Genomic DNA, 12,511 nt, shown 5'->3' with positions numbered 1-12,511 from the left:
ACGTCGTAAGACATCCGTTTAAGTTCGTTGTTGATCGATTAGCTCAGTTTTTTTATTACAGAGGGGTGCTAACCCTCTGAACGAACACGCTGAGCTACCGTGCCGGCGCCCCTAGACCACGGGTACTGTGTAGGGATGAAATGATGATGATAAGGACAACACAACGTTTAGTCCCTGAGCGGAGAAAATCTGCGATCCAGCCGGGAATCGAACCCGGGCCATTAGGTATGACATTCTGTCGTGCTGACCACTCAGCTACCAGAGGCGGACATAACATTAGTGACGAAGTACATGCTTGACCGAATATGGGAGGAATTTGAGTATCGATGTGGTATTGTTCGTGTCGCTGATGGAGGACATATTCTACATCTGTAATCTGATATTGAGAGGTTCGTAAATATGTGTGTAAAGTTTCAAATTCGCATATCTTAAAGTTTAATAAATATATGCATTCGAAATATGTATATTCTTTTTGAAACACCCTGTGTATAGTAACATACTAGTATACACTGATGATATTGAATTAATGGCAAATTCTAATGAACTATAAAAATCAATCCGCAACTTAATTCTAAACGATTCAAAAAAAGGCGAAGTACCACGAAGGAATTGTCAGAATGGGACGGAAACCGGTTGACGTCATGTACATCTACAGGCAAATAGATGAGTACAGTTTCATACAAATTCGATGATTTATTCAAGGACCTTCAAGGAAAAAAGCTTCACAAATTCAGCAAGTCAATAACGCGTTGAACCACCTCTGGCCCTTATGCAAGCAGTCGTTCCACTTGGCATTCATTGATATAGTTGTTGGATGTCTTCGTGAAGGATATCGTGCCAACTCCTGTCCAATTGGCTGTCACTCCGAGATGGCTGGTGGGCTCTGTCCATAATACTCCAAACGTTCTCAATTGAGGAGAAATCCGGCAACCTTGCTGGCCAAGGCAGGATATAGCAAGTCGAATCTTTCGCCGTCTGAGGGCAGGCATTACCCTGCTGAAATGTGCGTCCAGGATGGCATGGCTCAGCAGGAAGGGCAACAAAACGGTTTATAAAACATCGTCGACGTACGGCTGTACTGTAAGGGTGCAGCGGATGACAACCAAAGGCGTTCTGCTATGAAAAGGAAAGGCACCCTAGAGCATCACTCCTGGCTGTTGGGCAGTATGGCGGTTTGCAGCCAGATAGCCATCCCACCACTGTCCAGGACGTCTCCAGACACGTCTTCGTTGGTCATCGGGGCTTTTTTCAAAGTGGGGCTCATCGTTGAAGATAATTCTACTCCAGAGAATGAGATTCCAGGCCGGAGACGTGTCTGGAGGCGTCCCACACAGCGGTAGGACACCATCCTGACTGTCACTCGCCATACAGCCCGACAACCATGAGTGATGCTCTGGGCTGCCATTTCTTAAAACAGCAGGACCGCTTTGGCTGTCATCCGCAGTACCCCTGAAGCAGAGCTATACGTTGACGATATTCTACACTCCGTTTTGTTGGCTTTCATGGCAGTCCAACTGGGCTTCTATTTCAGCGAGCCGCTCGGTGTAGCGGCGTGGTCAGGGGCGTCCTGTCACGGTTCGCGTGGCTCCCCCCGTCGGAGGTTCGAGTCCTCCCTCGGGTATGGGTGTGTGTTGTCCTTAGCGTAAGTTAGTTTAAGTTAGGTTAAGCAGTGTGTTAGTTTAGGGACCGATGACCTCAGCAGTTTGGTCCCATAAGTTCTTACCACACATTTCCAAAATTTCAAAAGATAATGCCCGCCCGCGCGTGGTGAGAGTTTTGCTGCTTGTCTTCGTGTTTGCCAAACCCTACCTTGGCTAGCAAGGTCGCCGTATCTCTCCGCAACTGAAAATATTTGGAGCATCTCAGGATTTTGACGACCTAATCCTCCAATCGGACAGAGTTTGGCTGGATACATCTCAGGAGGACAACCAGCAACTCTATCAATCAGTGTCAAGCTGAATAACTGGTTGCATTAGGGTCAGAGCGTCGTGAAGCTTTTTCTCTTGAATAAATCATCCAATTTTTCTGAATTTGTAATCATTTGTTTGTCCGTACATGTACGTCACACCTTCCGATTTCCGTCCCATTAGGGGAATCCCTTTGGAGTGCGTAGATTTTTCTTTTTCTTGTTTTCTGTCTTAGTGTGCATCCAGTACGAAACAAAATTGAAGATCAGATTTTGGAATAAGTTCGCATTTTAGTACCTATGCAGCTATATCATTTTAACGAAGATAAGAATGAAGACATTAAATTACAGAGATATCGCAATATATATGCCACTATGAACAGAACGTTAAACAATACACGAAGACACGCAAAATTGAAATTCTATGAGGTTATTGCTCTACCTGTTCTACTGTGTTGAAGTCAGACATAGGTTATGAAGAGCAAAGATTGTAGCCTTGTTCAGACAGCTGAAATGAAGCTTTTACGAGCAGTCGAAGTTTGCATTAACTTGGACAGGATGCCTAATGAAAGCATTAGGCAACACTGAATGTTTTTGCAGTTTAAAACAAATCAGAACATAAATAAAACTGGAAGGAACGTCTGGAGCGAATGGAAGAATGCGTGGCGTGTTCAAGCTGCAGGCAATGTTCTGTTCTGATGATTCAGAGGCCTGTTGTAGACTGGTTTGTCTTTGGTGTTCTTTACATCTTATTTCAACTGTTCTAGCGCTTTGACTGATGTAAGACATACAACATTCACGCGGTATATGTAGATACCAGGTTTCCTTAATCCCAGATCATCTTTGACCGTTCTAAGGAGCCCCCTGGTCTGCCCGCCTAACAGGATCAGGGCGCTGCTTGCCTAACCACGATTATTTAAGCAATCGAGATCTCATGTATAAAATCGCTAGTTATTCAGTCCAGTGAATGTTTTTGGCGCCGTACCTTCTGATCTATGTGACGTGCAATGATGTAATTTCACAGGTACATTCAGTGATATATATAGATACTACTTGCAAAATGTCTTGCGAACAAAGTTAGTGGAAGAGAGATAATAAATTAAAACGACGTGCCTGATGCTGCAGTTTTACTAATTTGATCAGCGAAAACGTAAGCGATAAACTTTGCCTTTGAATGGGAATCCTTCACCACCGTTTTCTATTAGAGCTACTGCTCCGCCGACGGAACGTTAAACATTAATATTTCTTTGTTACATTATAACCTTTCTTGTTTTTTCTACATTTCGCAATTATTTACCAATGGTGTGACTGTCCTGTTTACACCTGTATCGACAGTGACCACGTTCAAAGAGTTCCCGTTATTACCTGCCCTGACGTCATGAATAGTAATCGTTTTATGAAATGCTATATTCCCATCTGACCTTATCTAGTCACTGATAACGGCGTTCCAACAGATGGAAGCTAATTTTACTTCTCAAAGTAAAAGATGTTTTCAAGCATCCTGCAGTTAGGGGCAATGGCATATAATTTGCTTGCGTCAACAGAAACAATAACTTTTATTTCGTTTTTACTTAAAAAAGTTTTCTCGCCATATATATATCCAACTGTTACAATTACATCTATGCTCCACAGATCACTTTACATTGTGTGGCAGTGGGTACGCTCGAAAACAACATTTTACTAACACATGTCAGGCTGGCTACTTAACAGCTTTCGAGAAATCGAGGAGTTAGTGATTTCAGTTCGTTGAAGCTACGCTTGAGGAGAGGGAATCTTGCTAACTGGGTCATTGTCCAACTGGTGTAAGAATTCCTTTCAGATCAGTTAACTTTCGCGCTTGCAATATTTTGTAGTCTTTGACAAGAGAATGAAAGCTGTCACATAGTTTATGTATTGTCAGCTTATGCACAATAAATTTTAATTGTAAACCAGGAAGAAATGCACAGAAATTTGACAATGCGTGTTTTATCCTTTCTTAGGGAATGTGAAGAAAAAGCATCCAAAAGCGTTCGGTGATTGTTACTGGTAACTTCCTGCCTCCATGGCCCCACCCTCCGCCCCACCCTTCTCTCTCTCTGTCTTTCTCCTACTGTTTCTCGAAGGCTCACTTATTATTTGATACCTGTCGTGCTATAAAAGAAAAATCCTGTGGATAAAACTCAACATACTTCTTGTTTCCCACCCAGTATGAGCGATTAAGTAACCTCCAAAGAAGGGTGTGTGTCCGTATCTCCCATTGTGAACCTGTCTCATAATATATGTTGGTTGCTTCTTTCATCTTCTCATACACTAAATAAGACAACATATTCAACGAAAAAAAAAACAGAAAAAATTAGTGTCTGCAGTGTGAATCAAAGAGGTGTCATGATTGTTTGTAGGAACATTGCGAAGGCCCCCTTTCTCAGCTATACCTGCAACGGATCGAAACCAGTAATTCTTCGATTACCCGAAACTACAGAGTGGGCAAAATTAATGTGGCCCAGAAAATACGAGGGCTATTCGGAATGGACATCTGTCGTAGCTTTGCACCAACTTTCCAATACAATCGTCATAGAAGGGAGCCTCCTGCACTTTTCGGCAATTTTCTACACTGGACTGCATTGCAGTTCGTTATCTGTAACCAGAATGTTTTGTATACAATTACGATAACAGATGCTGACTATGACTGGTAAGGTACAATCTTTAGCAAAAATTAAGCCTGCAAATGCTTCTATCCATTGAAGGTTTTGCTGGCACAATTGATTACTGGGTGGACTCTACAGGGTGAAAAGTATTTAAACCGACAAGCTCTGAGAGGTTGTAGGAGACATCAAAACAAATATTTTTTCCTAATGTCATTTTTTCCTATGAGGAGTATTTAAACCGGTAGAGGAAGATTTATATGGCGGCAAATTAATTAAACCAACAAACACTTTTCCATTTTGTTATGACCAAGAGACAACACAACCCAATTTCAGTTACAGTAGATTTTCAAAAATGCCTCCATTGACACATAAACAAAGGTTACACCGTCGGATCATATTCAGTCTGACACGGGCAAAAACCCCAGGAGTATCCTGAATTGTTCCTGATGCTGCTACTATCCGGGCAACAAGATCCTCTGATGCAACAGGAGTTGCCTAAACAAGGTTGCGCATCTCTCCCCATACAAAAAAGTCCACAGGGCACATATCTGGGGATCGAGCAGGCCATGATACAGGACCACCTCTGCCAATCCACGTTTCTGGGAACCGTCGGTCCAGGAATCGACGCACACGACGACTGAAGTGTGCCTGCGCCCCATCACGTCGGAACAACACGTGTTCTCTTGTAGGGAGCGGGACGTCTTCCAGCAACTTCCTCAAATTGCAGCCTTCTTGCCGTGCGACGGCGTCCCTGTCCAGGTAATCTGCTAAATAACCCGGTCTCACGCAGACGTTGGTACACAGCAGCAGGGGTCGTATGATGCCGGATACGGCGATTAGGATATTGTTGTTGATAAACCCGCTGTACAGCTCGTCCGTTGTGGTGTGCTACGTAGTAGGCACCAACCATATCAGTGTACTCACTCCAGGTATATCGATCCATTAGTAAACAGAGACAATGCACTACTACACTGGTGGACAGCAGTTGCCTACAACTGAAAAGCGTAATACGCCCTCTAACAAATGAAGATCGTAATACGGCCTCTAACGACTGAAGAGCGTAATATGACCTCCACTGGTTTAAATAATCCTTATAGTTAAAAAGGACATTAGGGAAAAATATTTGTTTTGATGTCCCCTACAACCTCCCAGAGTTTGTCGGTTTAAATACTTTTCACCCTGTAGATGCGCCTCCGAGAGCGTATATGAATGTCGTACAAAACTGAAGACGGGCAGCAATGAAAAACTAAGTCCTGTTTCTGATTACTGACTCTACAGGGTGAAAAGTATTTAAACCGACAAACTCAAGGAGGTTGTAGGGGACATCAAAACAAATATTTTTCCCTAATGTCATTTTTTCCTATGAGGATTATTTAAACAAGTGAAGGTCATATTACGCTCTTCAGTAGCTAAAGGCCATATTACGATCTTCAGTTGCAGTCAACTGCTGTCCACCAGTGTAGTAGTGCATTGTCTCTGTTTACTAATGGATCGATACACCTGGAGTGAGTACACAGATATGGTTGGTGCGTACTACGTAGCACACCACAACGGACGAGCTGCACAGCGGGTTTATCAACAACAATATCCTAATCGCCGTATCCGGCATCATACGACCTCTGCTGCTGTGTACCAACGTCTGCGTGAGACCGGGTCATTTAGCAGATTACCTGGACAGGGACGCCGTCGCACGGCAAGAACGCTACAATTTGAGGAAGTTGCTGGAAGACTTCCCGCTCCCTACAAGAGAACACGTGTTGTTCCGACATGACGGGGCGCCGGCACACTTCAGTCGTCGTGTGCGTCGATTCCTGGACCGACGGTTCCCATAAACGTGGATTGGCAGAGGTGGTCCTGTATCATGGCCTGCTCGATCCCCAGATATGTCCCCTGTGGACTTAATCTCAGTCTCTTGTAGATATTATACGTAATGTTGAGGGATATCCACCTACGTATTATTGAGAAAGTTTAGTTTTCAGTGATTCGACGCTGTAGGAACCAAGTGTCCTACCTGATGCTCTGTGTGATACTGGAGTTTGGACATTCAGTAGCGACTCCTGACTCTTGTGGTGGTGGTGGTATTGCAGAGATGTGTCCTGTGGCTGTTGTGCCTGCTGGCGTGCTGGGCGACGCGCGGCAGCTGCGGGCCCCCACCACGACCCCCACCCCTGGCCGTGGAGGACCTGAGCGGTGAGGACGAGCAGCAAGAGGCGCAGGCTCAGGAGCAGGTGGCCATCCTCAAGCAGATCAACCGCGTCAACGACGACGGCTCCTACACCTTCGGCTACGAGGCCGCCGACGGCTCCTTCAAGATTGAAACCAGGGATGTGCAGGTCAGTCGCCCACATTGTTTCCTGAGTCGTCAGTCTTCTGGTTTGATGTGGCAAGCCGCGATGTCCTCTCACATGCCAATCTAGTCATCTCAGGATGCAACTTACACGAACGTCCTCAGTTATTTTTGTACACCTGTTATCTGTCTTTCTCTATAACTTTTGCCGTTTATGGCTCCCATTACTGCACTCAGTAACTTTGAAAATAGGGCAGAAAGGAGGGAGCATCTGACCGAAATGAAGTTTTTTAGACATCCTCAAATTAACACATATGAACAAATGCTGTGAGTACAACAAGTAGACAGATACGGTGGAACATCGATAACACGTTGGACCACCTTTTGCTGCAATACACGTCGCAACACGATCCGGCTTCGAGTTGAAGAGACGTCTGGTGTTGTCCTAGTCACAAATCTTGAACAGCCACCTCCAAATAATGTGCAGCGTGACACAGCGGCATCTGGCGTTTCAGGGCAGCGTAATAGGTCGCCTGCTTTTTACGATTTACATAAACGATCTGGTTGATGGTATTGACAGCGACCTGAGACTGTTTGCCGATGATGCTGTAGTCTACAGGAAAGTAGTATCACACGAAAGTTGTGAACAAATCAATGAGGATTAGCAGAAAATAAATGCGTGTGTAATGACTGGCAGTTATCTCTCAATATTAGTAAGTGTAACCTACTACATATATCAAGGCGAAAATCACCATTAATGTATGAGTACAAAATAAATGCTCAGTCTTTGGAAGCGGTAACATTCGCCAAGTGTCTGGGTGTGACTATTCGAAATGATCTGAAATGGAACGACCAGATTACACAAGTAAGGGTAAGGTGAACTCTAGATTGCCGTTTATTGATAGAATCCTGAAGCGATGCAGTCCTTCAACAAAGGACATAGCTTACAATACGTTAGTTCGTCCAGTCTTGGAGTATTGTCCGTCTGTATGGGACCCTTGCCAGTTGGGTCTGATTCAATAGATTGAGAAGGTCCAAAGAAGAGCGGCAAGATTCGTGACCGGTACATTTAGCCATCGCGAGAGCGTTACAAATCTCATAGAAAGTTTGAAATGGGACACACTTGCAGATAGACGGCGCACTAAACAGAAGGGGCTGCTCTCTAAATTACGAAATCCGATCTTCACGGTGGATGTAGAACATATATTATTACCACCAACTTTCAGATCGCGCAATGATCTCCATTCAAAGATAAGGGAAATAAGAGCTCGTACTGAGGCGTTCAGACAGTCGTTTTCCCCTCGTGCGATCCGCGAGTGGAACAGAGGGGGGAAATATGATTTTGGCGCGAATTGTGCCCTCCGCCACACACCGCATGTTGGCTACCGGAGTATATATATATAGATGTAGATACAAATGGGACAAGTCTGGGGAGCAGGCCAGCCACGGAGGATTCGGAACATGATGAAGGAAGTTTTGATCATCTTGAACGGTATTGGGACGAGCATTAACTAGCTGGAAAATTGCCCCTGGAAGATCGTGTACGAAGGCTCCTACATGGAGTTGAAGACTTTCATCAAGATAACGTTGATAGTTAATGTTCCACATACCAGAATTAGAGAGAACCGGCTACCGAAGGCTACGATATCTCCGCCCCCCCCCTTTCCCTCCACAGACCATTACGCCGGCTGTGAGAGCGGTGTGACGTGCGAACAGCGTGAATGAAACTGTATCGTTAACCAGACTGCCTCCACATCCGTATGAGGTTATCATTCGCCCCCAACGAATCGGGATTCAACTCCACGTGTCGCCAGTCTATGGCAGTCTACATCGTTCTGGCTTGGCACCAATGCAGACGGAGTTGACGATGTCTCTTTGTTAACGGCAGTACACAAGGACGCCTGGATTGCAAATTCGCTTCCACAACACGTCTGGAAATGGTTTGTGGAACAACTGGCTCCGCTACATCTAGTCACTGTAGGATCTCTGATCGCTTGCCGCACGATCCTTCGATCCTCTCGCCTCGTCGTCTTCCTGGTCGCTCCATACTCCGTACGTGATACGTGAGTGACATTTCGTGTCCACTGCTCCCAACATCGTCTGACAGAACACACTGAACGATCGCCCTGGCTAGCCGCTCGGCGTGTCGACAAGCCTTTGGTTTTCATGCCGGTGATTAGGCATCTCCCAAACTGTCTTTTTTGTGAGTAGGGTCGTCTAACACGTCTAACTGGCATTTTGGACCTACTAGAGTCCCCCTCGAGAAGGTATGTGGTGACTCGTCCACTGTGCGCCGTTTAAAGACCCTATCCTGCCCACTTGCAGCGCCAGTGCTGGTTCTGTGGGAAAGCGCATTGGCACCAAACTTGGATCATTTGCATATCGGATCTCACTGTACTTATTTGCACAAAGTTTCGCCTTTGTATCTTTCTTCCCTCTGGGTGTGCTATTTTCAATGTGCCTGAGAGTAATATTGAATATTTATTTTATTTTATTAGTTTATTTTATTGGTATTTGGCCATAGTCATAGAAAGAAAGATCCCTTATCATCTAGCTACAATATACCAGGTCAGCAACTGGAAGCAGTTAATTCCATAAATCTGGGAGTAGGCATTAGGAGTGATTTAAAATGGAATTATCATATAAAGTTGATCGCCGGTAAAGCAGATGCCAGACTGAAATTGACTGGAAGAATCCTAAGGAAATGCAGTTCGAAAACAAAAGAAGTAGGTTACAGTAGACTTGTTCGCCCACTGCTTGAATATTGCTCACCAGTGTGGGATCCGTACCAGATGGGGTTGATAGAAGACACAGAGAAGATCCAACGGAGAGCAGCGCGCTTCGTTACAGGATCATTTAGTAATCGCGAAAGCGTTACGGTGATGATAGATAAACTCCAGTGGAAGACTCTGCAGGAGAGACGCTCAGTAGCTCGGTACGGGCTTTTGTTGAAGTTTCGAGAACATTCTTTCACCGAGGAGTCGAGCAGTATATTGCTCCCTCCTACGTATATCTCGCGAGGAGACCATGAGGATAAAATCAGAGAGATTAGAGCCCACACAGAGGCATACCGACAATCTTTCTTTCCACGAGCAATACGAGACTGGAAAGAAGGGAGAACCGATAGGGGTACTCAAGGTACCCTGCGCCACACACCGTCAGGTGGCTTGTGCAGTATGGATGTAGATGTAGATGTAGATGTAGATCGCGATACAGTCATCCATTATACTTACAAAACATCTTTATTAATGGGTACTCTACTGTACAATTCGTGAATAGCTATTTACAACAAAATTAGGGTATGAATAAGTGATTGATAAATGTCGCCACTACAAACTACTCATAAAGTGATTATACTATACCAATATAAAAGGAAAATGTAACATCATCATACAAATATCCACACATCATCTGTGCAGTGTTTCTAGATAGTTAGGTCACACATATATAACTGGCTGAACATCACATTTAATACTAATGCACTCCGAGTGACAAAAACACTGCAGCCGACGTCGGAAGAGGAATCTTGGGATGAACCAATGCGCTGATAAAGGGTTTCTGTTGTGTCTTGTATATGGTACACAAGAATGGTAGACGATTCACGTCTCCTTCTTCATTCTGTAAATCACACAATGGAGATTCCTTCAGTCCTGTTTGGGACAGGTGGGTTGGGACTTTGCCATGATTTAAGCGCATGCACGTTATTGTTCATATGAATCGTCTGCTCCTTTTCCAATCAGTAAACCAAGGGGACAAAGCTATTCTAGGTTGCAGCTGGCCACATTGTATTCCTTTTGACATCTTGGTCGAATCCGAATGCATCTGTCAGTCGTTTCTCGCTTTTTCATGGACTAAGCTCAGCATACGTTGATAAGGAAGTCTCTCATTTACGATTTCATCCTAGTTCATCGATGATTTCGCTGACATGTCTACTATTTTATTGTGAAACATGCTCTGTGCCACGGAATCCACTCTTGCTTGCTTTTTAATAATGCCTGTAATAATAAGGCACACATATTCATTCCATTTTGGATTTATAAGGCTCTTGAGTACGCCTACGGAACTGATTATTATCACCAAATTGCTTCGTGTGCGAGATTTGTCGTATTTTGCTCCATTCCTAACTGCGACGGCCTCCTTGTAATGGGTTGTTGACTCCTTTGGTAGAGAATACAGGGCTTGATAATGTTTTGTGCTGTTGTATAATGCACCTCCTACTTTATTGCCGTCGATGGTCTTCGATCCATTCACATAAATTTGTGACAAATTCAGGAAAACGGTGTTGAGCAAAACGTCGATTTCAGTCTAAAAATTTGGAAAATATTTTGCACTGTACGATATCATCAGAGGTTAGAACATGTTCTCGTTGCTAGCCGAATGAGGCTAGGAATTCTGGTAAAATATCGTATTTCTGTATTTTATTTTCATACAAGGACCTCCATTCAAGAGATTTCATAATCAGTGGCTTTCATCTTCATGAAAGTTATTATGTGATGCCACAACTCATATACATGGTAATAATTAATTAATGAACACATCTATACTTACTGTGATTTTATTCAAAAATTTAAGTAGTGAGTAATATGGTACATGAAAACTCAGGAAAATAACAAACACTGCCTTTTTTTAAATTGAACTAGCTCTTGTTACATAACTTTTTCAAGTGTTTCATTTGGTATCAGTTGAGTTTCATTCCTTACAGCTGTTTTCAGACCCTCTAAGTTGTTTTATTGCCACGTACTTTAGACTTTAAACAATCTCATAAAAAATTTTGTTGCTGGGATGTGTGGGTAACAAAGAGGCCATTCAGTGTCACCAAACGACAGAATCACGTGACTGGGAAATTCCTGTTGCAACAATTTCCTTGTTGACTTGCTGACCAGTCTTGCTCAAAGAACATTATTTTCGTCCATACAATGACGTGACCCAGACGCACATTCTCAGAAATCTAGGTCTACTGCATCGTTTCCAGTTTTGCTGTCAACTTTGTCTCTGATCTAGTTTCTGCTACTCTTCAGTACTTTTGTGTTTCTTTGGATTACTCTAAATCCGTACTCTGTGCTTGTAGACTTTTCATTCCATTCAGAAAGTGCTGTAATTCTTCCTAGCTCTCACAGATGATGGCAAGTTGTCATTGAGTCATTACATAGTCCTGCTCTTCAAATTTAACTCCATTTCCGAATCTCCCATCTATTTTCTTCAATATTTCTTCGAAATACAGTTCCAATAGTAAGTGGAAGAGAAAGACCGCACCCTACCTTAGGCCCTTTTTAATCAGAACCCTTTATCTTGATCTTCCACTGTCATTGTACCTTCTTGGTTCTTGTACGTAAGAATATTAATAGTCGTTCCATAGAGCATATATCTACATTTCTAATATGGGCTTAACTCTTCCGGTCAAAAGATTCATCAAAAATCCTCTAATCTCTCCGCCTTTCCCCCTTCCCTTCACAGTCTATATGTATCTGAGATGATTTGTAAACAGCAGCACACCTTTGCGGTGGCCCATGGCAGACCGAGAGACGGCAGCATCCCATTGCATACGGTTTTTATTCTTGACATCTGAAGATTAAACTTTAAGCCATCACAATCAGTAAAACATCAGGGATGCAGGAACTAAGCAATCCGTCTTCAGGCCACAAACGACCCATCGGGACCATCCGACCGCCGTATCATCCTCAGGTGAGGATGCGG

The 12,511-nt window shown here is 43.7% G+C and overlaps 1 protein-coding gene across 1 annotated transcript in view; it reads left to right on the top strand.

Moving 5' to 3' along the window:
• LOC126455848 (uncharacterized) overlaps window positions 1-12,511 on the top strand; it is a 111,320-nt gene that overhangs the window by 25,710 nt on the left and 73,099 nt on the right. The window contains exon 2 of the mRNA XM_050091609.1: window positions 6,618-6,863. Coding sequence (XP_049947566.1) covers window positions 6,618-6,863 — 246 coding nt within the window. The remainder of the gene's footprint in view (window positions 1-6,617; window positions 6,864-12,511) is intronic.

The sequence above is a fragment of the Schistocerca serialis genome, chromosome 2, assembly GCF_023864345.2.
Source record: "Schistocerca serialis cubense isolate TAMUIC-IGC-003099 chromosome 2, iqSchSeri2.2, whole genome shotgun sequence".
Taxonomy (NCBI): Eukaryota; Metazoa; Arthropoda; class Insecta; order Orthoptera; family Acrididae; genus Schistocerca; species Schistocerca serialis.
This window is presented reverse-complemented; position numbering and strand designations above follow the sequence as displayed.